The sequence below is a fragment of the Anser cygnoides genome, chromosome 6 (genome assembly GCF_040182565.1).
Source record: "Anser cygnoides isolate HZ-2024a breed goose chromosome 6, Taihu_goose_T2T_genome, whole genome shotgun sequence".
NCBI lineage: Eukaryota > Metazoa > Chordata > Aves > Anseriformes > Anatidae > Anser > Anser cygnoides.
Genome location: NC_089878.1, coordinates 10431165 through 10451088, shown reverse-complemented (window position 1 = coordinate 10451088; position 19924 = coordinate 10431165). Strand labels below are relative to the sequence as shown.

General features: G+C 41.2%; 1 protein-coding gene across 4 annotated transcripts in view; it reads left to right on the top strand.

Moving 5' to 3' along the window:
* Positions 1–19924, top strand: part of ABCA12 (ATP binding cassette subfamily A member 12) — a 111614-nt gene that overhangs the window by 49431 nt on the left and 42259 nt on the right. For all 4 annotated transcript variants that reach the window (XM_066999642.1, XM_066999644.1, XM_066999643.1 and 1 more), the window contains 17 exons: positions 43–152; positions 913–1098; positions 1936–2114; positions 4698–4810; positions 5596–5689; positions 5814–9965; positions 10591–10706; positions 11402–11508; positions 12585–12838; positions 12956–13068; positions 13538–13662; positions 14405–14578; positions 15581–15745; positions 16550–16751; positions 17300–17439; positions 17993–18112; positions 19248–19338. In XM_066999642.1, the coding sequence (XP_066855743.1) occupies positions 43–152; positions 913–1098; positions 1936–2114; positions 4698–4810; positions 5596–5689; positions 5814–9965; positions 10591–10706; positions 11402–11508; positions 12585–12838; positions 12956–13068; positions 13538–13662; positions 14405–14578; positions 15581–15745; positions 16550–16751; positions 17300–17439; positions 17993–18112; positions 19248–19338 (6441 nt within the window). The remainder of the gene's footprint in view (positions 1–42; positions 153–912; positions 1099–1935; positions 2115–4697; positions 4811–5595; positions 5690–5813; positions 9966–10590; positions 10707–11401; positions 11509–12584; positions 12839–12955; positions 13069–13537; positions 13663–14404; positions 14579–15580; positions 15746–16549; positions 16752–17299; positions 17440–17992; positions 18113–19247; positions 19339–19924) is intronic.

The following is a 19924-nucleotide window of genomic DNA, read 5'->3' as shown; positions in this document are numbered from 1 at the left end:
AAGACATTAAGTAAAATACAGTGTTTCAAACTGTTATTGCAGCATTCAGGGATTTGGTGTATCATGGAGAAAATACCCTTTGGAATATTTCATCACCATCCAACTTGACTTCCAGCATCAACATGTTCAACAAAATCCTCGGTTTTGGGAAGGTAAGTCTGTATTTGCATAATAGCTGTGCCTGATCATTTATGTAATTATATTTAAAGAATTAGAAGCTCAAAGTACCAACATACGGCTTTTATTGCTTTAGAATCTCCCCCATTATGTGAATTTGCTTTATTCTGGGAAAAGGAAGACAGTTGTTGTGGGTGAGCTTTTAAGCTCTGTTGTACATGTATTATTCTCTAAGCAGAAAACAGATAAACCATGTATCCTGGGACGTAATACTGTGCACGACTAAATATTGGCACACAATACCATGAGGCATTTTGCTCAAAACTTTTGTTAGTTAAGGTATTATGAGTGCATTTTCTTTCATGTGCAATTAAAGATGACTTTGTCATTGGATTCGTTATTTGCCCACAATACTTATGCAGTGACATCAGAGGCACTGTGTATTTATTACATAGGTAATTGAATAGATACGGGAATAAATCCATTGTAACTGAACTTTAGTACCACTTAATGGACACCAATATGCTGGGGACACTGTCTGCTATTAATGGTAGATGAAAAAAATATTTGTAGCATGTTTCTGTATTAATGCCTACAAACACACATTTCTGTTTATCTGCATGAGGAGTTTCAGGGATTTCAGTGACACTGTTCACCTGTTAAAATTCTGTATGTGTGTAAGTACTTATACTTTGCAGATGTCACTACTAACCTGTTAAAAAAAGTCTTATTTGCTTTAAAACCATCACAAATAGAGTATTGCTTTAAAGCTACCTTTAACATTACATCTTCTAGAACAAGACACAAATTTCAACTGGAGCAAATCTCAAAGTCATTCTGTGTGAGGTCTTGTCACGATACACAGCCCATCCTGATCTCACTGAAGAGAAGATGGCAGCCAACATCCACAGGACTTTCTGCTTTACTGACTCATCGCTTTTACAGTCATTTACCCAAGAGTTCAGAAGTCAGCTGGCTCAGGTGAGTGCCTGGGACTTCTCCTGATGTCTGCAGGTAGCAGCTGCGTTAACGTTAGTTCACACACTTCAGCATGGTGTTTTGGAGGTAGAATGTGACCCCGCCTGGCTCAGAGTAGCTCACCTCTATACTGAAGTGCATATAGCGCATGATGAGGCTGAGCTAATTTTTGCACAAACACCTTAGAGCTGAGCACACAGCTTTTGGGGAAAGGCAAGGACAGCCAGCTACGAGCTAGTGGCCATTAAGAGTTCCTCACTATGCCTAGGTTTTGTTTCTCCTCTTTATTTGCCTTCCTGCAGTTACAAGTAGATAGAACAATGTGAGAATGGGGCATAAATAAGAATATTTAAAGCTAGGGGAGGCCATAAATTTCACCATGTATTACATCAGCCGTATAACTTCATCCAATAATTCCTGCATCTAATCCAACAACTCATGACTGAAGCAGTACCTGTCTTTGGGAAAGCTGTATAATTAAAGCAAATGGATCCTTTAAAGGTAATGCCTTCCTTTTTTTTCTTCTTCTTCCTTTTTTTTTTTTTTTTTTTTTTCTGCCATGGTGAGGATTCTTATTCATTTTTCTTGTATTCCTAGTCTTCAGACTATTGGGGAGATTCTGAATCTTAAGGCTTGTCTAAACAGAAAATTTATTGAGCAGTCTGGGGTATGAAGGTAAAGCACAGTCACTCTCTCCATTACTGCCTGTCACTAGAGTCCTCTGAATGTATTGTTTGTTGAGTTGTGTACAAGTGCAGTGCAGGCTAAAAAACATGAAAAGACCCACTGGCAACAAGAGTTCTTCTGCTTAAATAATTTCTTGCATTGTTATTTCTTAAGGTGCAGCACAACCCACGGTACCAAGCAGCATTTGTCAAGGAAATGGTCTCATTTCTAACACTAATCTCCCAAGTGCAGAACGACACCTCCCTGTGGCATCTCCTTTTGCTGGCCCCAGATGTGTTTCAGGGCAGTGTGCAACTGCAAGACATACTTGATTTTCTTCAGAATGCAAGCAGGTAAAAAGACAGAAAATGCCAGGAAGGGCACTGAAAGCTGGTGGGCTTGTGCTGAACAGTAAAGACATGTCACTTTTCATCTTGAAGGGTGTAAGCTTAAAAGCGTGCTTTATTTGGGAGATGGTATGGCACCATTAATGCATCTCTGAATGTCTCTACAGACAGTGAGCAGTGCTTTGATTTTCAATCACTCCCGTTCCTTATTTAATTGGGAGCTTGATATGAACTAGTAGTTGTGTTCCAGGCTTCTTAGAGGCACTTCCATGCCCATGTCAGATAGAAAGGGTGCTGAGCAACAGCCCCTGCCTTTGGTTGAAGAAAAGCCCTCCTTGCTGTTCTGCTGGAACAGCAACTAGCCACTTCCTTCCCAAAAACTACAGAGACAAATTCAAGTGTCTTTGAACACCTCAGGTATTTGTAGGGGAGCCAGAAATCCACTTTAAAGAAAATGGTTCCCTGATTTACAGCTGTTTTATCCTTCTAAATGAGTCCCAAGGAAGCAGAGGAGAGAGGGAGCCTGGTTCTTCACATATGGGGCTTTGAATGTGTTTGATTTTAAGAAAGTGCCAGTGATGTTCTTGCTCAAAGGCTATATGAAAAATCAGAAAAAAAATACATGAAAAAATATGAAAAATGGCTTAACTGCATTAATTAACCATGATGAATTGTTTGATGTTGTCCATAGCTGGGACAATAAAATCTCTTCTCAAATGGGTTTATCCCTTTCCTGGCCCTTAGTTGAGCTAAACTCTCGCTTTTCTCTACAAGACTTGAGTTACCCAAGAGAGTGGGAGCATCTTCCAAATCGTCTACTGGCTGTCTGATCAAAACTGCTAGAAATTATTCAGAATAGTCCACTTGTTACAGCACATGGAGGAAAGCAAGCAACTGAACATCTTCAGACTTTCTTGTTTTTTTTTTATTAGATATATGAGCAGTTGGGCAAAGATGCCAAAAGAGGTTGTAGAAACTTTGCCATTCTGATTACACCCAGGCTTAGAGGGACTCCCTTTTCATCGCTGGCATGTTGCCAAGGCATTTAAAATCCTGTACGTTTAGTATCCAGGTAATTTGCCGTGCTGCATTGTGAGAACTATTTGTAAGTCATAATGCCCTTATCCTTAAAGGAGTCGGTAGCAGTATGGTGAGAATTTTAATTTCATTCAGCGATGTTTTGCCCATGCTGCTTTTTCAGTCACAGCATTATTGCATTTGTTTGCATTTACTGGCTTGCAGATTCAAGCTTGAGAATCAGCACTGTTTGAGTGCCCAGGAAGAATTAATATTTACTGTGCTGCTCTGCTTTGCTCCATGACTGCAGAGCTGGGCAAAGTTATCATAAACACAACAAAGAGGCACAGAGAATTTCACCAGAACTGCAGTGCTTTTATGCCTGGCATGGGGCAGTGTAAATGCATGAGTAAAAAGTTACTGCAAATAGATTGCACAAATAGTACTTTAATGATGCTTACAAAAGCACATCTTAGCTAGCCTGGCCATGTCTTTTACTCAGGCAGTTCTGACCTCCTAAAGAAATACTATGCAGGGAATTTTCTACAGCAGAAAAACGAAGATACAGAAGAAAAGAACTTTTGCTCAACTAAATACGTGCCGTTTTACAATGGCAGCTTCTTCTCCTTCCGAGACAGGTGCTAACAAGCACCTCTGCAGAATGGAAATTGTGACCACCAAGTCCACAAAACCTGCATGGAAACATTGTGTTAAATGAGGAGAAAATAGTTCCCTGATGCTCTGTCCTCACTAGCGCTCTGTTCCCACAAATCACCATGTTTATATTCATGCCACTGAAATCAGCTCAGCCAGGTGCTGTGTGCATCACCCACAGAACTTCAGGCAGCCAGGAGATTGTGCATTTCACGGTGACCCTGTACCAACAGTGAAGGGCTGTTCTTTGTATAGGAGAAGCCAAAAGGACTAATAATCACTGTGAAGTTTTCTGTAACCTGTACACATTGAACAGGCAGTCCTTTAAATGACTTACCCTGGGATACAATATGCCTGATTATCAGCTTGTTCTTTCCAAAGACTGCAAAAACATTCCTTGCTTCCCCAAAGTCTGGTTATTACAATATAAAAGAGGAAAGAAGGAAAATTAGAAATGGTAACAGTTATTTGTGATCGCTTCTTCCATCCACAGGTGTCTCCCAGGGATCTCTGTTCTCCCTGGAGCCTTGTCTGCTTTATTTCTTGGTTTCATTTAGGAGGAGATTCACCTGCAGCAGTGAATCACAGTTGTGGCATGTCACCTGTTTTCTAAGCCCTATTGTGAGGATTAAGTCTATAGATTTTGCACGTGTCTTTGAATAAGTACATCCAATGAGTGCAACATACACATTTCTGCTAATATACCGCCATGGCTTTCACTTCAAAGCCCTTTATTGTTTGTATTTTGTGCATGATCAAGCAAATAATTAAAAGTAGGGCCAATGTCTTAAAATGTCTGTCAGGCATTTTGAGAATGATAGGCTGTACTACGTCTGTGTCTTATTTGAACACTTGCTTTATTTCTACTCATAAACCTGCAACCACAATTTATTTTCCTTCTGCTTTTTTTCCCTTTAGTGTTGTGCTGGCAGCTCAGAATGTCTCTGCGTCGCTTGTGACTGATGATAGATTCAAAACTGCTCAAAATGGGGTTACAGATCCCCCATATTCCCTGAACTGCTTGGAGCAAGGTAAGACTCCTCCACATAGTCATATCTCTGCTGAAAACCTGTGGTGCCGAGGAGAAGCGAACTGCGGGCTAATAAGTAACTATACCAACTGCACAGTGTTCAGGGCTCAGCATAATGATTTCTCTTCTTAGCTTTTTACAAACATGAATAAAATACCTCGTTTTGAATGGAAAAGTAAAAAAAAAACTTGGTTTTGTCAGCAGACAATGAATTAACGTGAGTTGCAGTCTCAATGGAAATGGGGAGCAGGAATTTTTATCTTAATTTTTTGGGGGGTCAAAATCTGCCTCTAGCTGTGGGCTCTGTCAAACTCACATGGCTATATCAAGGTGTAGGGATTGAGAATAGGCTTGTATATGTCAAGGCTGGCCATTCTTCTACTCCGTTTCCTGTCAGTTTACATTAGTCAGTCAATGCCCAGGTGCAGGTAGTAAAAAATCTTCCTATACAAAGAAACCCAATAATAAATATTAGGCCAACTTGGGCTGTGTTGCTGATTGCTCTCCTAAAGCAGGAGAAGAGCTCCGTTTGTACCCAGACCTCAGGGCCATTGAGTTGTTCCTGAGATGGGAAATCATTTCTACAATGGCAGGTAGCATCTTGACATCCTTTGGAAGCCCAGGAAGAGTTGCACCCCAAAGGCGCAGTCAAATGTCAGAACAGGATCTTGTACGTTGTGATAGGAGCCTAATTACACACATGCTTGTTTTCCTTGACACATTTGCCATAAAGCTCTTCTCAGTTTCCAGCCTAATATGAATATCATCTCTATTTCTTTGTTGTAGATAAAGAAAAAAGTTTGGTGACCAAATACATTTGTAATCACTTTAACTGGAAAGACAAGAAGGCTTTGGTATTGGAGTTGGAAGAAGTTCTGAGGTAAGACATTGGCTAAAGGGATATTACTAACAGTAAAATTCAAATATATATTTTCTCTAAATCACTTTACATTTCCACTTGCATTGATTTCATATTCACTAAAATGCCTTTTTTTCCCCTCCAGAAAAATAAAGTCGCCAGAGATTGGTGGAAAAGACTCCAAGAGGTCCATTAATTCATATGATTTAGAAGCCATACAAAAGTCTCTACATCGTTTAAAAGGCTTTGAGAAAAAAATGAATAGAAGTGAATTAAAAAGCTTAAATCTATTCAGAAATTTGAAGAATGAAACATTAGAGAAATTGTATGCAATTCTTGAACTGGGAATGAATCCACATCATGATTATAAATTAAAGGAAGCTTATAATAAGGAAATAATTGATGAAATCTATAACTTAACATCACTGCAATTACAGAGTGCCTTTAACGGGACTTCCATTTTCAATATAATGACCCAGTGGAAAGAAATTCAGAGTGCTTTAAAATTAGCCACAATGATTTGGAATCCAGATTTGTTAAATAATTCTTATTTTAGTACAGCACAAACTGAGGATGCTCTCAAGATGTTACTCACCACTAGCATGCAATCATTTCTGGAAGACTTAAAAGACCATTTAGATGGAATGGAAGAAATACCATCTTTGTTTTCTGATCATCTGCTTAAACCTGTGTCCTACAGCAACTTCCCAGAGCAACTCCTAGCTCTCCAGAAGATATTTTTCATACTGACACATGCAAACATAGGTTACAAGTACCTACTGTTGCCTGTGTTTGAACTGATGCAGAAAGTAGAGAGCTCCATGGGAGAATTCTGGTGGGATGAGTTGAATACCTATTGGCGCATTGGTGAACAGCTGAGATCAATGAAATGGAATAATACAGGCATTGTAGCCTATGGGCAGTTTTTAGAGGTCTTAAGCAGCCATTTAAAAAAGCAGAATAATAATTCAAATGGTCTTTTCAGTGAACAATTAGCTCCACTGTCGGAATTCATAACAGCTGTGTTTAAAGAGTTTGATGGGGAAGACTCTGAAGTAGCCAATATCTCAATAGTCACTCAAGCCATAGAAAAGACCTTGTACATATTAAAGGACTTACAGCTGAATTATAATATCAGTAAATTAAAATATATAGACCTTTTCTTTAATTTTGACAATGAAACCTTTGAGAGCTTGTCTGAACTTCTGAGGGCAGGAATGAAAATCCTCCATTATAGAAATGCCAGTGAAGCTTCCGCTGAAGTAATAATTAACCGTGTCTATAACTTAACACATCTTCTACTGCAGGAATTCAGTGAGTCTTCCTTACAGCACAATGCTTCTCTGAAGGAAAAAGTGGTGGATCTCATGTACTTAGCCTTGAGCCCTTTCCTTGGGAATAGCGATGGCAGTTCCAGGACAATCCTGAACTGCTCTGCTCAGGATGTGTTCCGCATAGCAGTCCAGATGCTTTTTGAAAATACCACCCTAAGCGAGTCCTTAGCCAGGAGCCCCTGCAAAGCGCTCTTTGCTTTCATGGACGTGGAGAGAGGAACTCTGCACAACGAAAGCTTTACCAAACTGTTCCAGCTTGCCATATCGAACCTGAAACTGTCTCCAGAGTTTGCTAGTGTCTACAAGAACAGCAGCGAACGCTTCTCCAGGGAGCTGTCATGCACCATCCAGTCTCTGCAGTTTACTCTGCACCTCCTTTCCAAATTTAAGCTCGTCTCTGAGCTGGAAAACTCTTGGGTACAGGAGAAGATGACAGCTCTGAGTGCTGTCATGGAGGGACTGCTGCAGGGTAATGCCTCCTGCCCCATCCCAGTCAAAGATGTGGGTGGCATGTTCCCATCTCAGCTTTTGAAGATGCTCCTTCCTTTCATGCTGAATGAAACACTACTACATTCCTTAAATTCATCCAACAGCTCAGCAGACTGGCATAGGCTGCCTGTGTTTTCCCATCTGTTACCGACTACTTCCACTTGGAACAGCAGTATATATGAACTGCTAAAGGCTGGGGGAAATGCTTCTGACAACTCCGAGTGGGGACCTGTCTCACGGCTCTGGCATGCCACTGGCAAGGTGTTGACCACCAAATGGAACCTGACAGAAGTGGATGAGTATGTGAAACTCTTGGAAATCATGAAAAAAGCTCTAATTCTTGTGGATTTGGGGGTAGCTCACGGAAAAACGTTAGTGCATAAGATTTTTCATAATTCCACTGGAGGAATGAAATCCTCAGATCTGAATGATTTATTTAGTTTATTAAAACTCCTTTTCAATTCAACTTCTGCCACAAACAGCACTCTAGAGTTGGAAAGAATATTTCAAGAAATAGTCCCACTATATGAGATTGATAGTAAAGGACTGTTTTACACTAATCCCCAAGGGAAAGAAAATCAAGATATTCTAACCACGGCTGCAGTGATTTGGAATCAGATCTTCTTAAACAGGACTCATTTTAATACAGAGAAAGCTTGGGAGGTTATCAAAATGATTGCACTTCATGCAATCTTGCTTGAAGACATAGAAAATTATCCCAGCACAAATGAAGAAGTGTCATCATTATTTTCTGACTTCTTGTTGACCCCTGTAACTTCTGAAAATTTTGCAGAGCAGCTCTTGTCCCTTGAGCAGCTTCTTGCTGCCATGGCAAAGGTGAATACCAGTGATCATTATCTGCTGATCTCTTCTTTGTCTAAGCTAATGCAGAAACTCCAGAGTTCCCCTCATGGAAGGCTGGGAAATGAACTTCACACTTTCTTGCAGATTGCTGAAATTGTCCAGTCCATGAATTGGGACAGCACAGACAGTCTTACTTTCCGCTCACTTCTAGACATACTGCAAAATCTGTTCAGTGCCATGAAAAGTGACTCCAGTCTTCCTTTCAGTAAGGAACTTAAGCAGTTCATACGCATTATGTCCTCCGTATTTGAGCTGTACGATGAAGTCAACCCCGGGGGAGCCAACATCTCCGTATACTTGCAAGCCATACAAAGGAGTATCCTTATTTTAAAAGATTTGCAGAAAAGTTATAATATCAGTGAGCTTGAAACTGTTATCCGATATTTTGATTTTTATAGTAACTATGTCCAGAGACTGTTTGAAATATGGAGAGCAGGAATGAAAGTCCTTCATGACCCCAACTTAAACAGAACATTGGAAGAAAAAATAGGCATTGTCGTTCATGTCTCAGAGATGCTGCTGGAGGGGGAGTTTAGCGAGTTTTCCTTACAGCACAGTGCTTCTCTGAAGGAAAAAGTGGCGGATCTCATGTACTTAGCCTTGAGCCCTTTCCTTGAGAATAGCGATGGCAGTTCCAGGACAATCCTGAACTGCTCCGCTCAGGATGTGCTCCGCATAGCAGTCCAGATGCTTTTTGAAAATACCACCCTAAGCGAGTCCTTAGCCAGGAGCCCCTGCAAAGCGCTCTTTGCTTTCATGGACGTGGAGAGAGGAACTCTGCACAACGAAAGCTTTACCAAACTGTTCCAGCTTGCCATATCGAACCTGAAACTGTCTCCAGAGTTTGCTAGTGTCTACAAGAACAGCAGCGAACGCTTCTCCAGGGAGCTGTCATGCACCATTCAGTCTCTGCAGTTTACTCTGCACCTCCTTTCCAAATTTAAGCTCGTCTCTGAGCTGGAAAACTCTTGGGTACAGGAGAAGATGACAGCTCTTAGTGCTGTCATGGAGGGACTGCTGCAGAGTAATGTCTCCTGCCCCATCCCAGTCAAAGATGTGGGTGGCATGCTCCCATCTCAGCTTTTGAAGATGCTCCTTCCTTTTGTGCTGAATGAAACAGTAATGCATTCCTCTGACAGTTTAGCAGGCTGGAATAACCTGTCCAAGCTCTTCAGTATGGTACAGGATGAGCTTCACATGAATGACATACTGCAGAGATTCCAAGGTTCCTACAACCTCACCAAATGGAGTCATTTCTCAAACACCTGGGATGCAGTTGACAGTTTACTGAACAACAAAATGGATCTAGCTAAAGTGGCTGGCTTTGCAAAGTTATTGGAAGCAGTGGCAAACAACCTTTCCAACAATGTGTCGGCTGTAGACATCATAGAAGCTGTTGACTATGTTCTCATGGCGCTGAACATCTCTGATCTGCTAAATGAATTCAGCACAAGTTCCAGCTCAGCTTCTTTCTCCAACAAAACTAGTTTGGATCGTGTGATTGACCTTGTCGCTCGTCACTTTGTTGTCCTGGCAGAAACCCTGTACAACAAGACCCTACCTTGGACTCAAGGTGACCAAACACTGTCACCAACCAGTTTGATCACACGGTGAGTTTGGTTTGAGAGTATTGTAATTTCTTTTATGGGAAGTGATGAACATTTACTTCCAGCATGAGAAGTAATTTTCTTCCAGTGGATCAACTTTTGTTTGTTATCACCATAATTTCGGACACTAGATGTAATGTGTGTTAAACCAAAGGACAGGAAATTTCTGTTTGAACTGATCATACAGCTGACAGTAGACTTTCAAAAAATTTCTGGATTGCTATGTTTCAGTTCACAGTAGAAGCAGAATCCTGTAGGAGACTTGCCACCAGTGGTAAACTCTTTGGAATCCCTTTCTTTGTGGTATGACTCTTTAGTTTTTCTTTTTATCTTCCCTAAGTGTGCCTTTTCAACTATAAATTGCATCCACAGTGAACCTTTCAAGCATGTTTTCTTTTACGTATGGTTTGAGAGTGGATGACAGCTTTGGGAGATAATGGCAAAAATAATTGATGAAATAAAATTGGGTGGGTACCCACTTAGGAAATGTCATAGGAGATGCATGGCTTCATCTGGAATTCTTATTTACAGCTGCCAAGGAACAGCATCTGCACAACTGATGGGTCGCTCACGAATATACCTTGCTTCTGAAGGAGAAGCTGATTTAAACTCCTGTCTTATTTTTCAGATTTCTGTTTTTAGAATTTGAAAAAACCATCTTACAAGTGACAGTGAATAACAGCTATAACCCTTACCTGATGTGTTTAATAAATGCCACTGAAGTTGAAGACAGCAAATTGACAGGTAATCATGATTTCATTAATGTTGTGGGACCTCAGCTGCAATGTGTTTGTGCCTGTCTTTTCAAAGTGTTTTGTCTAATGGTGGGAAGGAATGGTGCTACATGTTTTCATCTGCTGGCAATTAACTGCAGCTGTGAGACCTCAGGAAGCCAGACTCCTCTTTGTTTGAGTTATGTCACGTTGTGGGTATAAGTTTTCCATCCAACGATATCCAAAAGGCACGTGTACTATTCTCTACGTGATGACAGGTTGCTGACACTCAGATAACGAATCCTTACAAATAGAAACCTATATTCCCTTCACAGCTTTATGTACCCTTAAGATGACAGGAGTTATTTTGAGAGTTAACATGATATTTCAAGTAGATATTCATGGTATGTGCTTATTGTAAGACCTGAGAGGTTTATCTGCTGACAGAAGAGAGATACCAAGTGGGCTCTGAAGCTCACTGCCAGAAGTCCTGTTTGTAGCGTGGGGATGGATTTCTTTAGGAGCTGAGCACCTACCAAGACTGGATCAGCATGTTACAATCCATGTCTTAGATAGTGATTTCAGAGGTCCTGAGCCATACAAATTTGATGGAAAATAGCAATGCTCAGCAGGCCTTGGATTAAAAGTGGCAGTATTCCCATCTGTGAAGTTTCTGCAAGTCTGGTGTTTTTGTTTTGAGTAACTTTTGTTTTCTTCTTCCCACAGAAAACATCACACTGCTCTTGAAGCAAATTCATCTGAAAAAGAACTATTTAATGCAAAATAATACCCCTGAGAAACATTCATCCATACCAGAGCTCCTGAAGCTAAAAGTGAGTCTGCTTAAAATGCTCACTTGAAGGACATCCCACAGTGATACATGAATGTGCAATGGAGATTTTGGAAAACAGCATATGGGAAAAAAAGTGTCTTAAGAGAATCTGATAAAAGCTAGGACTGAAACACTGTTGTCTGCCTGTATTTAAAGGTCAACACTGATCTGGGCTGATCAACTTGTTCCTGTACCAGTCTCTACCCAGTATATACACAGTTTTCTGAGAAGGTAGAGGTGTCCTGCCTCACAACACAGTAGAACTTTCTGAGACTAAGACCCTAAGCAATATTGATTCATGGATTTCCCTCACCACCTTTGGATTTAGCGGTGTCTCATTTGCTTCTTACACCATTTATACACGCCTGCACCATAGCATGTATGCTCTTCATTCTATTTCTCTCATGCAGAGAAGTAGAATTTAAAAAAATATTTTAAAAAAAGTTTGTCATGCTGCTGCTGCTTATTAAATCTGTAAAAATAATTTAATGAGCCTCTGAGTAACAGGTATAGGCACAAAACAGACAGCAGTTCTTGGCATGACTGATAATGTAAAGAGTGATGTCAGACAAGAGGGAAACCCATGATGGAACAGTAGGCAAAGGTTTGTAATTTCACACAGCAGGCTGGCAGAAGCAGAAGTCATTACTTCTAGCCAACTCCTTTTCATCTGTTGCTGTAGGGATGACCAACTGGTGTCCAAATAGCTTAACCTATTGCAAAATGTACATTTCTTTGGTCTCTGGGAAGATTAATTACTCAACAGGTGAGCCCAAATGGGATATTGCTGCATATGTGTGTTGGGCTAGGGAAACGATACTCTGAGGCTTGCAAGGTTTATTAGATCCTGTGCAATGTTATAAAGCCAGGTCTGCTACCAATTCATGCAGGATTGTTGGTTGTGAGCTTTTCTATTTGAGGCCTACTGAAGGAACTAAAAATAGATATTAAAAAAAAATAATAATCCTAAAGAAAAATGTGAAGGACCAGCTAGACTCTTTAAAATGTACCTTTTATAGTTCTGTCATCTAACTGGTGTTTGTGCATTTGTCTTCCTTTTCAAATTTTCCTTTGAAGATAACTCGCCTCCGGGATCTGACAACACTTCTTTGTGACTATGAGAGCTTTAAGTCAATACAGCATATTTGCCATCTCCCTAATGTTAGCTTTGGAGAACTGTGTGAACAGAGTCAATCTCATGAGCAGCTCCTCCGTGCTATCGAACTGAGCAGTCAAGTTGTGACCAACGTACTGAATGGCAGAAGGATCTCCCAGGAGCTTCAGAATGTACTGGTTGGGGATGCCACAAATGTCCAGACACAAATAAAGTGGTGAGGCTTTTCGTCTGAGTTAGGTTGCTATAGTATTCTATTTATGAAGTGATAAAATGTCTTCCTGCCTTCTTCTCATATTCCCAAATTTGTGGTTGTTTTGTTTTTCCAATTTAGGTTTCAAGAAAACATACCAGAAATTGCTTTCTTTCAAGAGATTCCTCAGTATATTAAAACTTTGAATTCCATGTTGAACATCACTGAGAATTTAACAGATGCCAGCAAGCAAGGTAGTTTCCTGTATTTTCTTTACAATGTTGGTTTGTGAACATCATCCCTGGTATCATAACTTCCGCTGAAAACCCAAGATTTGTTTAGCTGCCAGGAAGAAGTGGTATTACTGAAATAACCATACACCATGTCCACTGTTCTTGGGATCCTTTTGTCTAGGGTAATTCCAGAGCCAGTGCTAGACCAACATTTTTTTCTGCACTGCCTGAAAATCTGACATGCTGAAAGTCCAAAGTCTTTGTATTTGGGCAAAATTCGCTATCCCTAAACCTGCCAACTTTATATCATAGTGGAATTCAGACTGTGGAACCTAGGAAATATGACTCTTTTGCAAGGTTTGGGGGTTTTAATCAGCAATGATATGCAGCACTTCCATCCTTTACCAAAAATAAAGTTTTCTGTGTGCTTGAGATTACCGTCTATCTGAAGAAAGCTGTTACATCAACTTTTTTTTGATTTCCTTTACAGAAAAGTTAAGGGATGTCTTTAAAAATGTGGACCAGCTCAAAGAGGATCTCAAAAACATGACAGGAATGTCCACAGCCAGTATTGATGCTCTTCTGGAAACATCTCTCCCAGAAAACAGCAGTCACGTAAGCTTGCTGTCATTGTAGTGAGAGATCCTGTTGACAGCACAGAGAGAAGTAGACAGTCCCACAGGGATAGACAAGGGACATAGATCAAAACAGCCACCAGAAATGCAGTAGGATGTCACTGACATCAGTTTAGCCATTTGAGACCGAGAGCCATATGGTCTTTTTGGCTGTCACGAGTAGCTGGTAACAGCCACGCTGCCTGGTGAGTGATTGCTCTGATCTGCAGTGAGGGCACAGTTCGCTCTAACAGCCTAATGAGGACAAGTGAGATCCTTGGTGGGGTCCTCAGTGCTGAGGAGTTGTTGTAGTCCAGATGGAAAAGCACAGTTCTAAACAGGATTCATGAGAGCAGTCAGGGGTCCAAAAATAGCCTCCCATAAGGAGAGATGAGCTTGCCTTCTTCAGCCTCCTGTGCAAGCAGAGCTCCAGATGCTTTTCCCCTTCCCAACCATCTTGTCTGGAGTGAACCCCGAAGAGCGCAGTCTTTTTTAGTCTTCACATGCATCAGTCAATGGGAAACTGAAGCCACAAAAGCTTTTACTGCTCTGCAAGCTAGGCAGTAAAACACAATCTTTAGGATTTGTCCCTTGCAGTGGGAGTAGTAGGTAGGCATATTCTGGTTCTCAGGGCTGAAATATGACATTGTGGAAAGAACAGCAGCAAGGCAAGATTAAACTATGCATACTGGAGTGAGCAGTCTACTCCTTGACAAATCTTTTCTTCCTTTCTGCAAACACAGCTCATTTCTCAGATCCTCCAGCTGGAGTCCTGTAGCACCCGTCCTTCCGACCCACAGCTGCAAACCGTAGCAGAGGAGTTCTGCAATCTCTCTGTGTCAGAGAGGACTCGTGAGATGTACATCCTGGGGGTCACCCTGTTACAACACTTAGACGTTTATAATTTCTTATACAAGGTTAGTGCTGGATTTGTAGAGTGCTTTCTATAGTCTTTGCTGCATGTAGTGGCTGAAAGGTCATAAAATATCATTGCAGTGGCCAGGAGCAATGCTGATTTACACAAGCCAAAGATCAGGCTTTTCTCATGCAGTAATTTTTATTGCGTATCCATGCTGTGACAGTGTAGATATAAATGAAGATCCCAGCTGGTGTAAACCCGCAAACCTCATTTAGAGGCACTAGACCTGCTCCGAATGCCTCCCTATCTGCTAGTATTGTTTATGTGCTGTCACAGCCTCTTGAACATTCCCAGCTGAGTTCAGGATTCCCAAAAACAAGACACCAGGCTAAATTTTTTCTATCCCTTGAAAATGGAAGCCCTGAAAAACATCCTGTAAAATATATTTTCCCAATCTAGTTGTCACTGCCAAGTTATTAAACGATTCAAATATCCCCCACATACATGTATATAAACAGCAAGTCAAAGTACTGTTCACTGAGAAGTGTGGATTGAATACACATTTTAAAACACTACAGAAATCACAGAATCACAGAATTGAAGGGGTTGGAAGGGACCTCAAAAGATCATCGGGTCCAGCCCCCCTGCCAAAGCAGGTTAGAAATGATCCTGAGTGGAACAGAAGTTACTAAATGAGAATGCCAATTAATTTGTCTTAGGTCAAAATTCACCTGTAGTGTTTGACGTCTCTGTTGTATGAAAGGCCACCTCTCAAATTATATCCCAGCCAACATCTAGCACGTTTCCCAACTGTAGGTGTTTGGAAACATGCACCTTTTAGAATATGTAATAGTCACGGGAGGGGGTTGCAAAACCATTTGTGGATTTAGGAATGCTAATCTCATTCAGTTCCCATGGGACATGTGCTCCTTAAACCTCCTAACAGTATTGAACATCCCACAGTCTCCATTTTGGGATTAAGAGAAGATCATGGGTGCGTGCATACACATGCACACAGATTCCTGCTAATCATAATTGATTTCCTTCCTGCCTCTTGCAGATGTTTTTCCCTAAGGAACTTCAGAAACCTGTGGACAAGATGTTAGGCGTTCTGACAAAGATGAAATATTACAGACACCAGGTTGAGTCTGATGTTGATCCACTGTTGCAAGCTATTCATTCACTGAAAAAGCTCCGCCAGTCTAGAAGGATGTCACTGAGTAAGGTATGTGTAGTCTGCATGTGCTTGGGAGGTAAAACACCATTGCACCAGTTTTCATAGGAATTTCTTATTGTAGAAGCTGAAGGTGCATTCAATCGTGGCTTACTGTTTCTCTTTTAAAATAGTGATGCCATAAAACTAATCTCTATCAAACTGACATGTTGCCTGAATAGGAGTGCTTAGATTTGGAGCATTGAGACAGCCTGGTGTCCAGTGTGGTTGGAGGGGGGGGTGACACTAGGAACAGAAGTGCAAGGGATGAACAACCCTCTTGAAGGGGAATAGACTTCGAACAAAATACACAGATGCACTGGAAGTGGTCGGTGTGTGAAAACAGCTGGAGAACTGCCCACTGAAGGCTATTCAAAACCATTTAAGTGAGCAGCAAAAATTCACTCCAGCTTTGGTGTGCGTTAGATCACGCTTGTAGCCTCAAGGCTACCCAAAACATTCACTACAAACCCAGTCCTGTTGCAACAGCTGCAATAACTTTGGGTTGCACTAACAGCATCCACCACTGGATCCCGTCCCTTTCTGTTCCATAGTCTTGTATGTATGGCACCAGGCACCCTTATTGCACGTGTTGTAGGCGATTCTCACATTGAGTCTCACGCCTTGAAATGACATTAGCCATAAAATCATGATTTCTGGGGAAAGCCCCTTATTCTGTAGAGATAAACTTCTTTTAAGAAATCAGTATAAGAATGTTTATTCCTTTCCTTCTATTACCTCTTTTTCCTCTCCAGAATAGGGTGTTTTTAACAGGTAGGATTTATTTGTTTGGGTGTTTTTTTTCCTCTTCTGCAGGCATTATTTAAACCAAATGACTTTAAGATAACACGTGGCACATTTAAATCCATGTCAAAAGTTCTCTGCAACCAGGATATCACACCCCTGTTTTTTGAGTCCTTGCTTCCCGATTTTGGAGACCCTGTAAGAAACAGTTCTTCTGTAGAGGATGCCCATGTCCAACAGATGATGAGGAAATACGGGATTCCTCACGATTCCAGTAAGTCTGGCTTTTCCATAGGTAAAATATATTTCAAAACCAAACTCTAATGTTTAGAGAGATCCATCACTGAGCTTGATGTCTCTGGAGGGCTCACGATTTATGTTAGTTGAAGATCTGCTCCACCCAAATTATCAGTGGCTTATTTTCATAAATGTTAAAAGACAAACAGCCAGCATAGCCCAGCAGTGCTTGATACTGCGCTGTTTCCCAGTTGTTGATGGGGTGGTTCTAGGACTTGACAGGTCACCGCTTTTTCTTGATACGTAGTTTTTCTGACTGCGCTGACATTATTAGCTCCTCTGAGTTCACAAAACTGCATTTAACCTTCAGGCACAGAATCCTGGCTCGAATGAGGAGATTCTTGATGCCTTGAGTTCAGCAACAGGAGATTTTGGGGGTGGATTGCTTTTGTCAAACCCATTATTATCAGTCAGCAACGAGAGCCCTGAAGTCATTTGCTGGACACAGCAACAAATCGGACCAAGCTTTCTCATGTCTGGTCTACTTGTGCTCTGTGCAACTCATTTGTTTTTCTGCCCTTACAGCACCATTTTGTTTGTCCTTTTACCTGGATCTGGTCAAGACCCCAACTGGAGCTTTAATTTGGTCTTTTCTAAAACCAATGGTGTTTGGGAAGATCCTTTATACTCCAGATACCCCAGAAACTCGGGCAATCATGGGAAAGGTATGACTCTGTTTACAGTACATCAGGATATGCCCACTCAAAAGGATTTTAATTTGTGTCTAGCACGGACTGGTTTATTTGGGAAGCAGAAGTCTGTTTTCTGTCTGTTTGCAATATTAGATTTTTTTCATAACTCTATTGCTGGTCATATGAGTCATCTTTCATCTTGAAATAAATGTTACCTCCAAAAAAATCATGTTGTTCTACTTTTAATAGTACAATTATTTTAAGGCTTTCAATGTGTGAAGTTTCACCTCCATATTTTCGGCAAGTAACAGAGATGTCTTCCAGGACAAATGCTCACCACTACGTGTGGCAAGCAGGCCAGTGATAGACGGAAAGCTGACACCCAAGGCATGCTCCAAATGTCAGCTATGAGGCCTTATTTTTAAGTAATTACTTAAAGGGGCATTTTGCCAGACAGTAACAAGGTGCTAAGGAAAACCCTAAAGAAACCTAATTTAGTCTTAGCAGTTTTCCTTACTTATTTTTTAAAAGCTTTCAGGTAATTAGTAAGTGGATCCTTATATGTTGTTGTGTGCTTTTTTTATAGTCTAATGCCACCTTAAAGCAGATGGCTGATCTAGCCCTGAAGTCTCAGGAATGGCTGGACAAGTCTCCTGCCATCATGAATTCACTGACTAAGTTAAACGAGACCGTTCCAATGATCAAGGTATGAGATCTTACCCTGCCCTGTCTCTCTCACAGGAGGGAGGATGGGTTTCTTCGCTGAAATAAATTGGGGTTGGAGTGACCTCGGGGACACCTGAGCTCAGGCTTCTGCCCTTGGCTTCACAGCTTCTGTGCTTGTCTGCTTGTTCCCCTAACAGAAATACTGCTGGCACACCTTTCCATGCAAATCCTCTTTCTGAAATATGTCTGTAGTGTGCTCCTTGACACTGGCCATGCTGAGGGCTGCTGGAGGGCTAAGATGAGCAGGGAACGCTCTTCAGTTTGTAAATTAACTTTCTGCTTGATAGAGTGATCCACCCAGCCAAGACCAGGCAAGAAATGACTTTTTCAGAAAATGAAACAGTATCTATAATAAACATGTAGCTTTGGTACACACGTAAGAGCTAGGAGATGTCTTTGTACCTCAGTGAATGTAAATAAAATTTCTTTTTCCCCTCCTAAGGAGCCTAGCCTTGGTTGGCTGCAGAAAGCAGTAGGCTGCAATGCTTCGCATACTTGCTTCACATTTGCTACAGTAGAAATTGTCTCCTTTTCTTAAAAACTATGAAAATGAGATTTCTGGAACCCTAAAGCATTCAAAGATAATTTCAGTGGCTGAAAATCATTGTAATTTCTATGGCACGGAGAGAAAATCCAGAGTGGATTATGCAGAAGTGAAATGAAATATTCTCTGCTGACTGCACTTGCTGGTGGAACAATGAACTATTCAGCCAAATAAAAATCTGACAGCCAATCTCCAAGCTAAATTTTGGACTCTACCCATTGTGTGCTGGCTGTGTTCACAGGACTTGAACAGACAGAAGTGAAATTTACTGCACTTTTAAGCCTCAGGTTAAACAAAGAGTATCCAAGATTTTTCCATGGGAGTCTGGTGCCTGGTGGAGAGTCAAAAGGCATCTTCTGTTGACTCCAAGTAACATTAGTTTTCTTTTTTTCATCGCTGACATTTCCCCATCCTGAAACAGAGAATGAAGAATGGAAGGTCAAGAAAGGAGTAGGAGAGGGTTGAACAAGCGTTAATGAAGGCAGCTGGTCTGTTGTATTTTAGCAATACGCTAAATAAGCTCGCGGGGTTTGTGGTCAAACTAATGCTTTTTCTCTTTGCTTGTTGACAGAATGCCCTGCAGAATGCTTTTGTGCAGGTTTTTATCAAGCTGATGGTGGATTTGGATGCAGTTGAACTGCTGAGTCAAATAAATGAGCTGGGTAAGTTGTTCCATATGTGCTGCCCTCCTACTTGTACTTCAGGTCCGGAAGCTGCAGAGTCACCAAACTTCAGTCATTCTCCAGTTCTGCTCTTCCGTGGCCAGTATCAGATGCTTTAGTGTGAGGCAATCTCAGCCATGATTCAAAACTCTTGAAGTCTGTCTGTGGGAAAAGACTCTTAGAAAGCAAAGGGCTTGTACGAAGAGATGTTTCTCATGAGTGCTGAAGGAATAGTAGGATGGGAATCTCTGCAGCTGATTGTGGCCACTGGAGGACACTATTTAGCCATAATTATCACTTCAAACGAGCTACCTGGGATTCAGATGGGAAATGTGGAGAGCTCACTTACATTGCATTAGTGTTCAGCTTGAAAGTTTTCCGGAGCAGAAAAGGAAAGGACCCAATAAAGGAGCACAGGCTGGTGAAGCCAGAGGCATCATTACAAAAGATGCCCTGATGGCATTTGCTGTTCCCTGATGGTCTTGCATAGTCCTTCAAGGTGAGAGGTGCTGATCTGCACAGTGGTAATCATCAGCTAACAGCACTGGTGGTTGTATCCCTTCTTAGTGTGCAGTACGGTGATGGT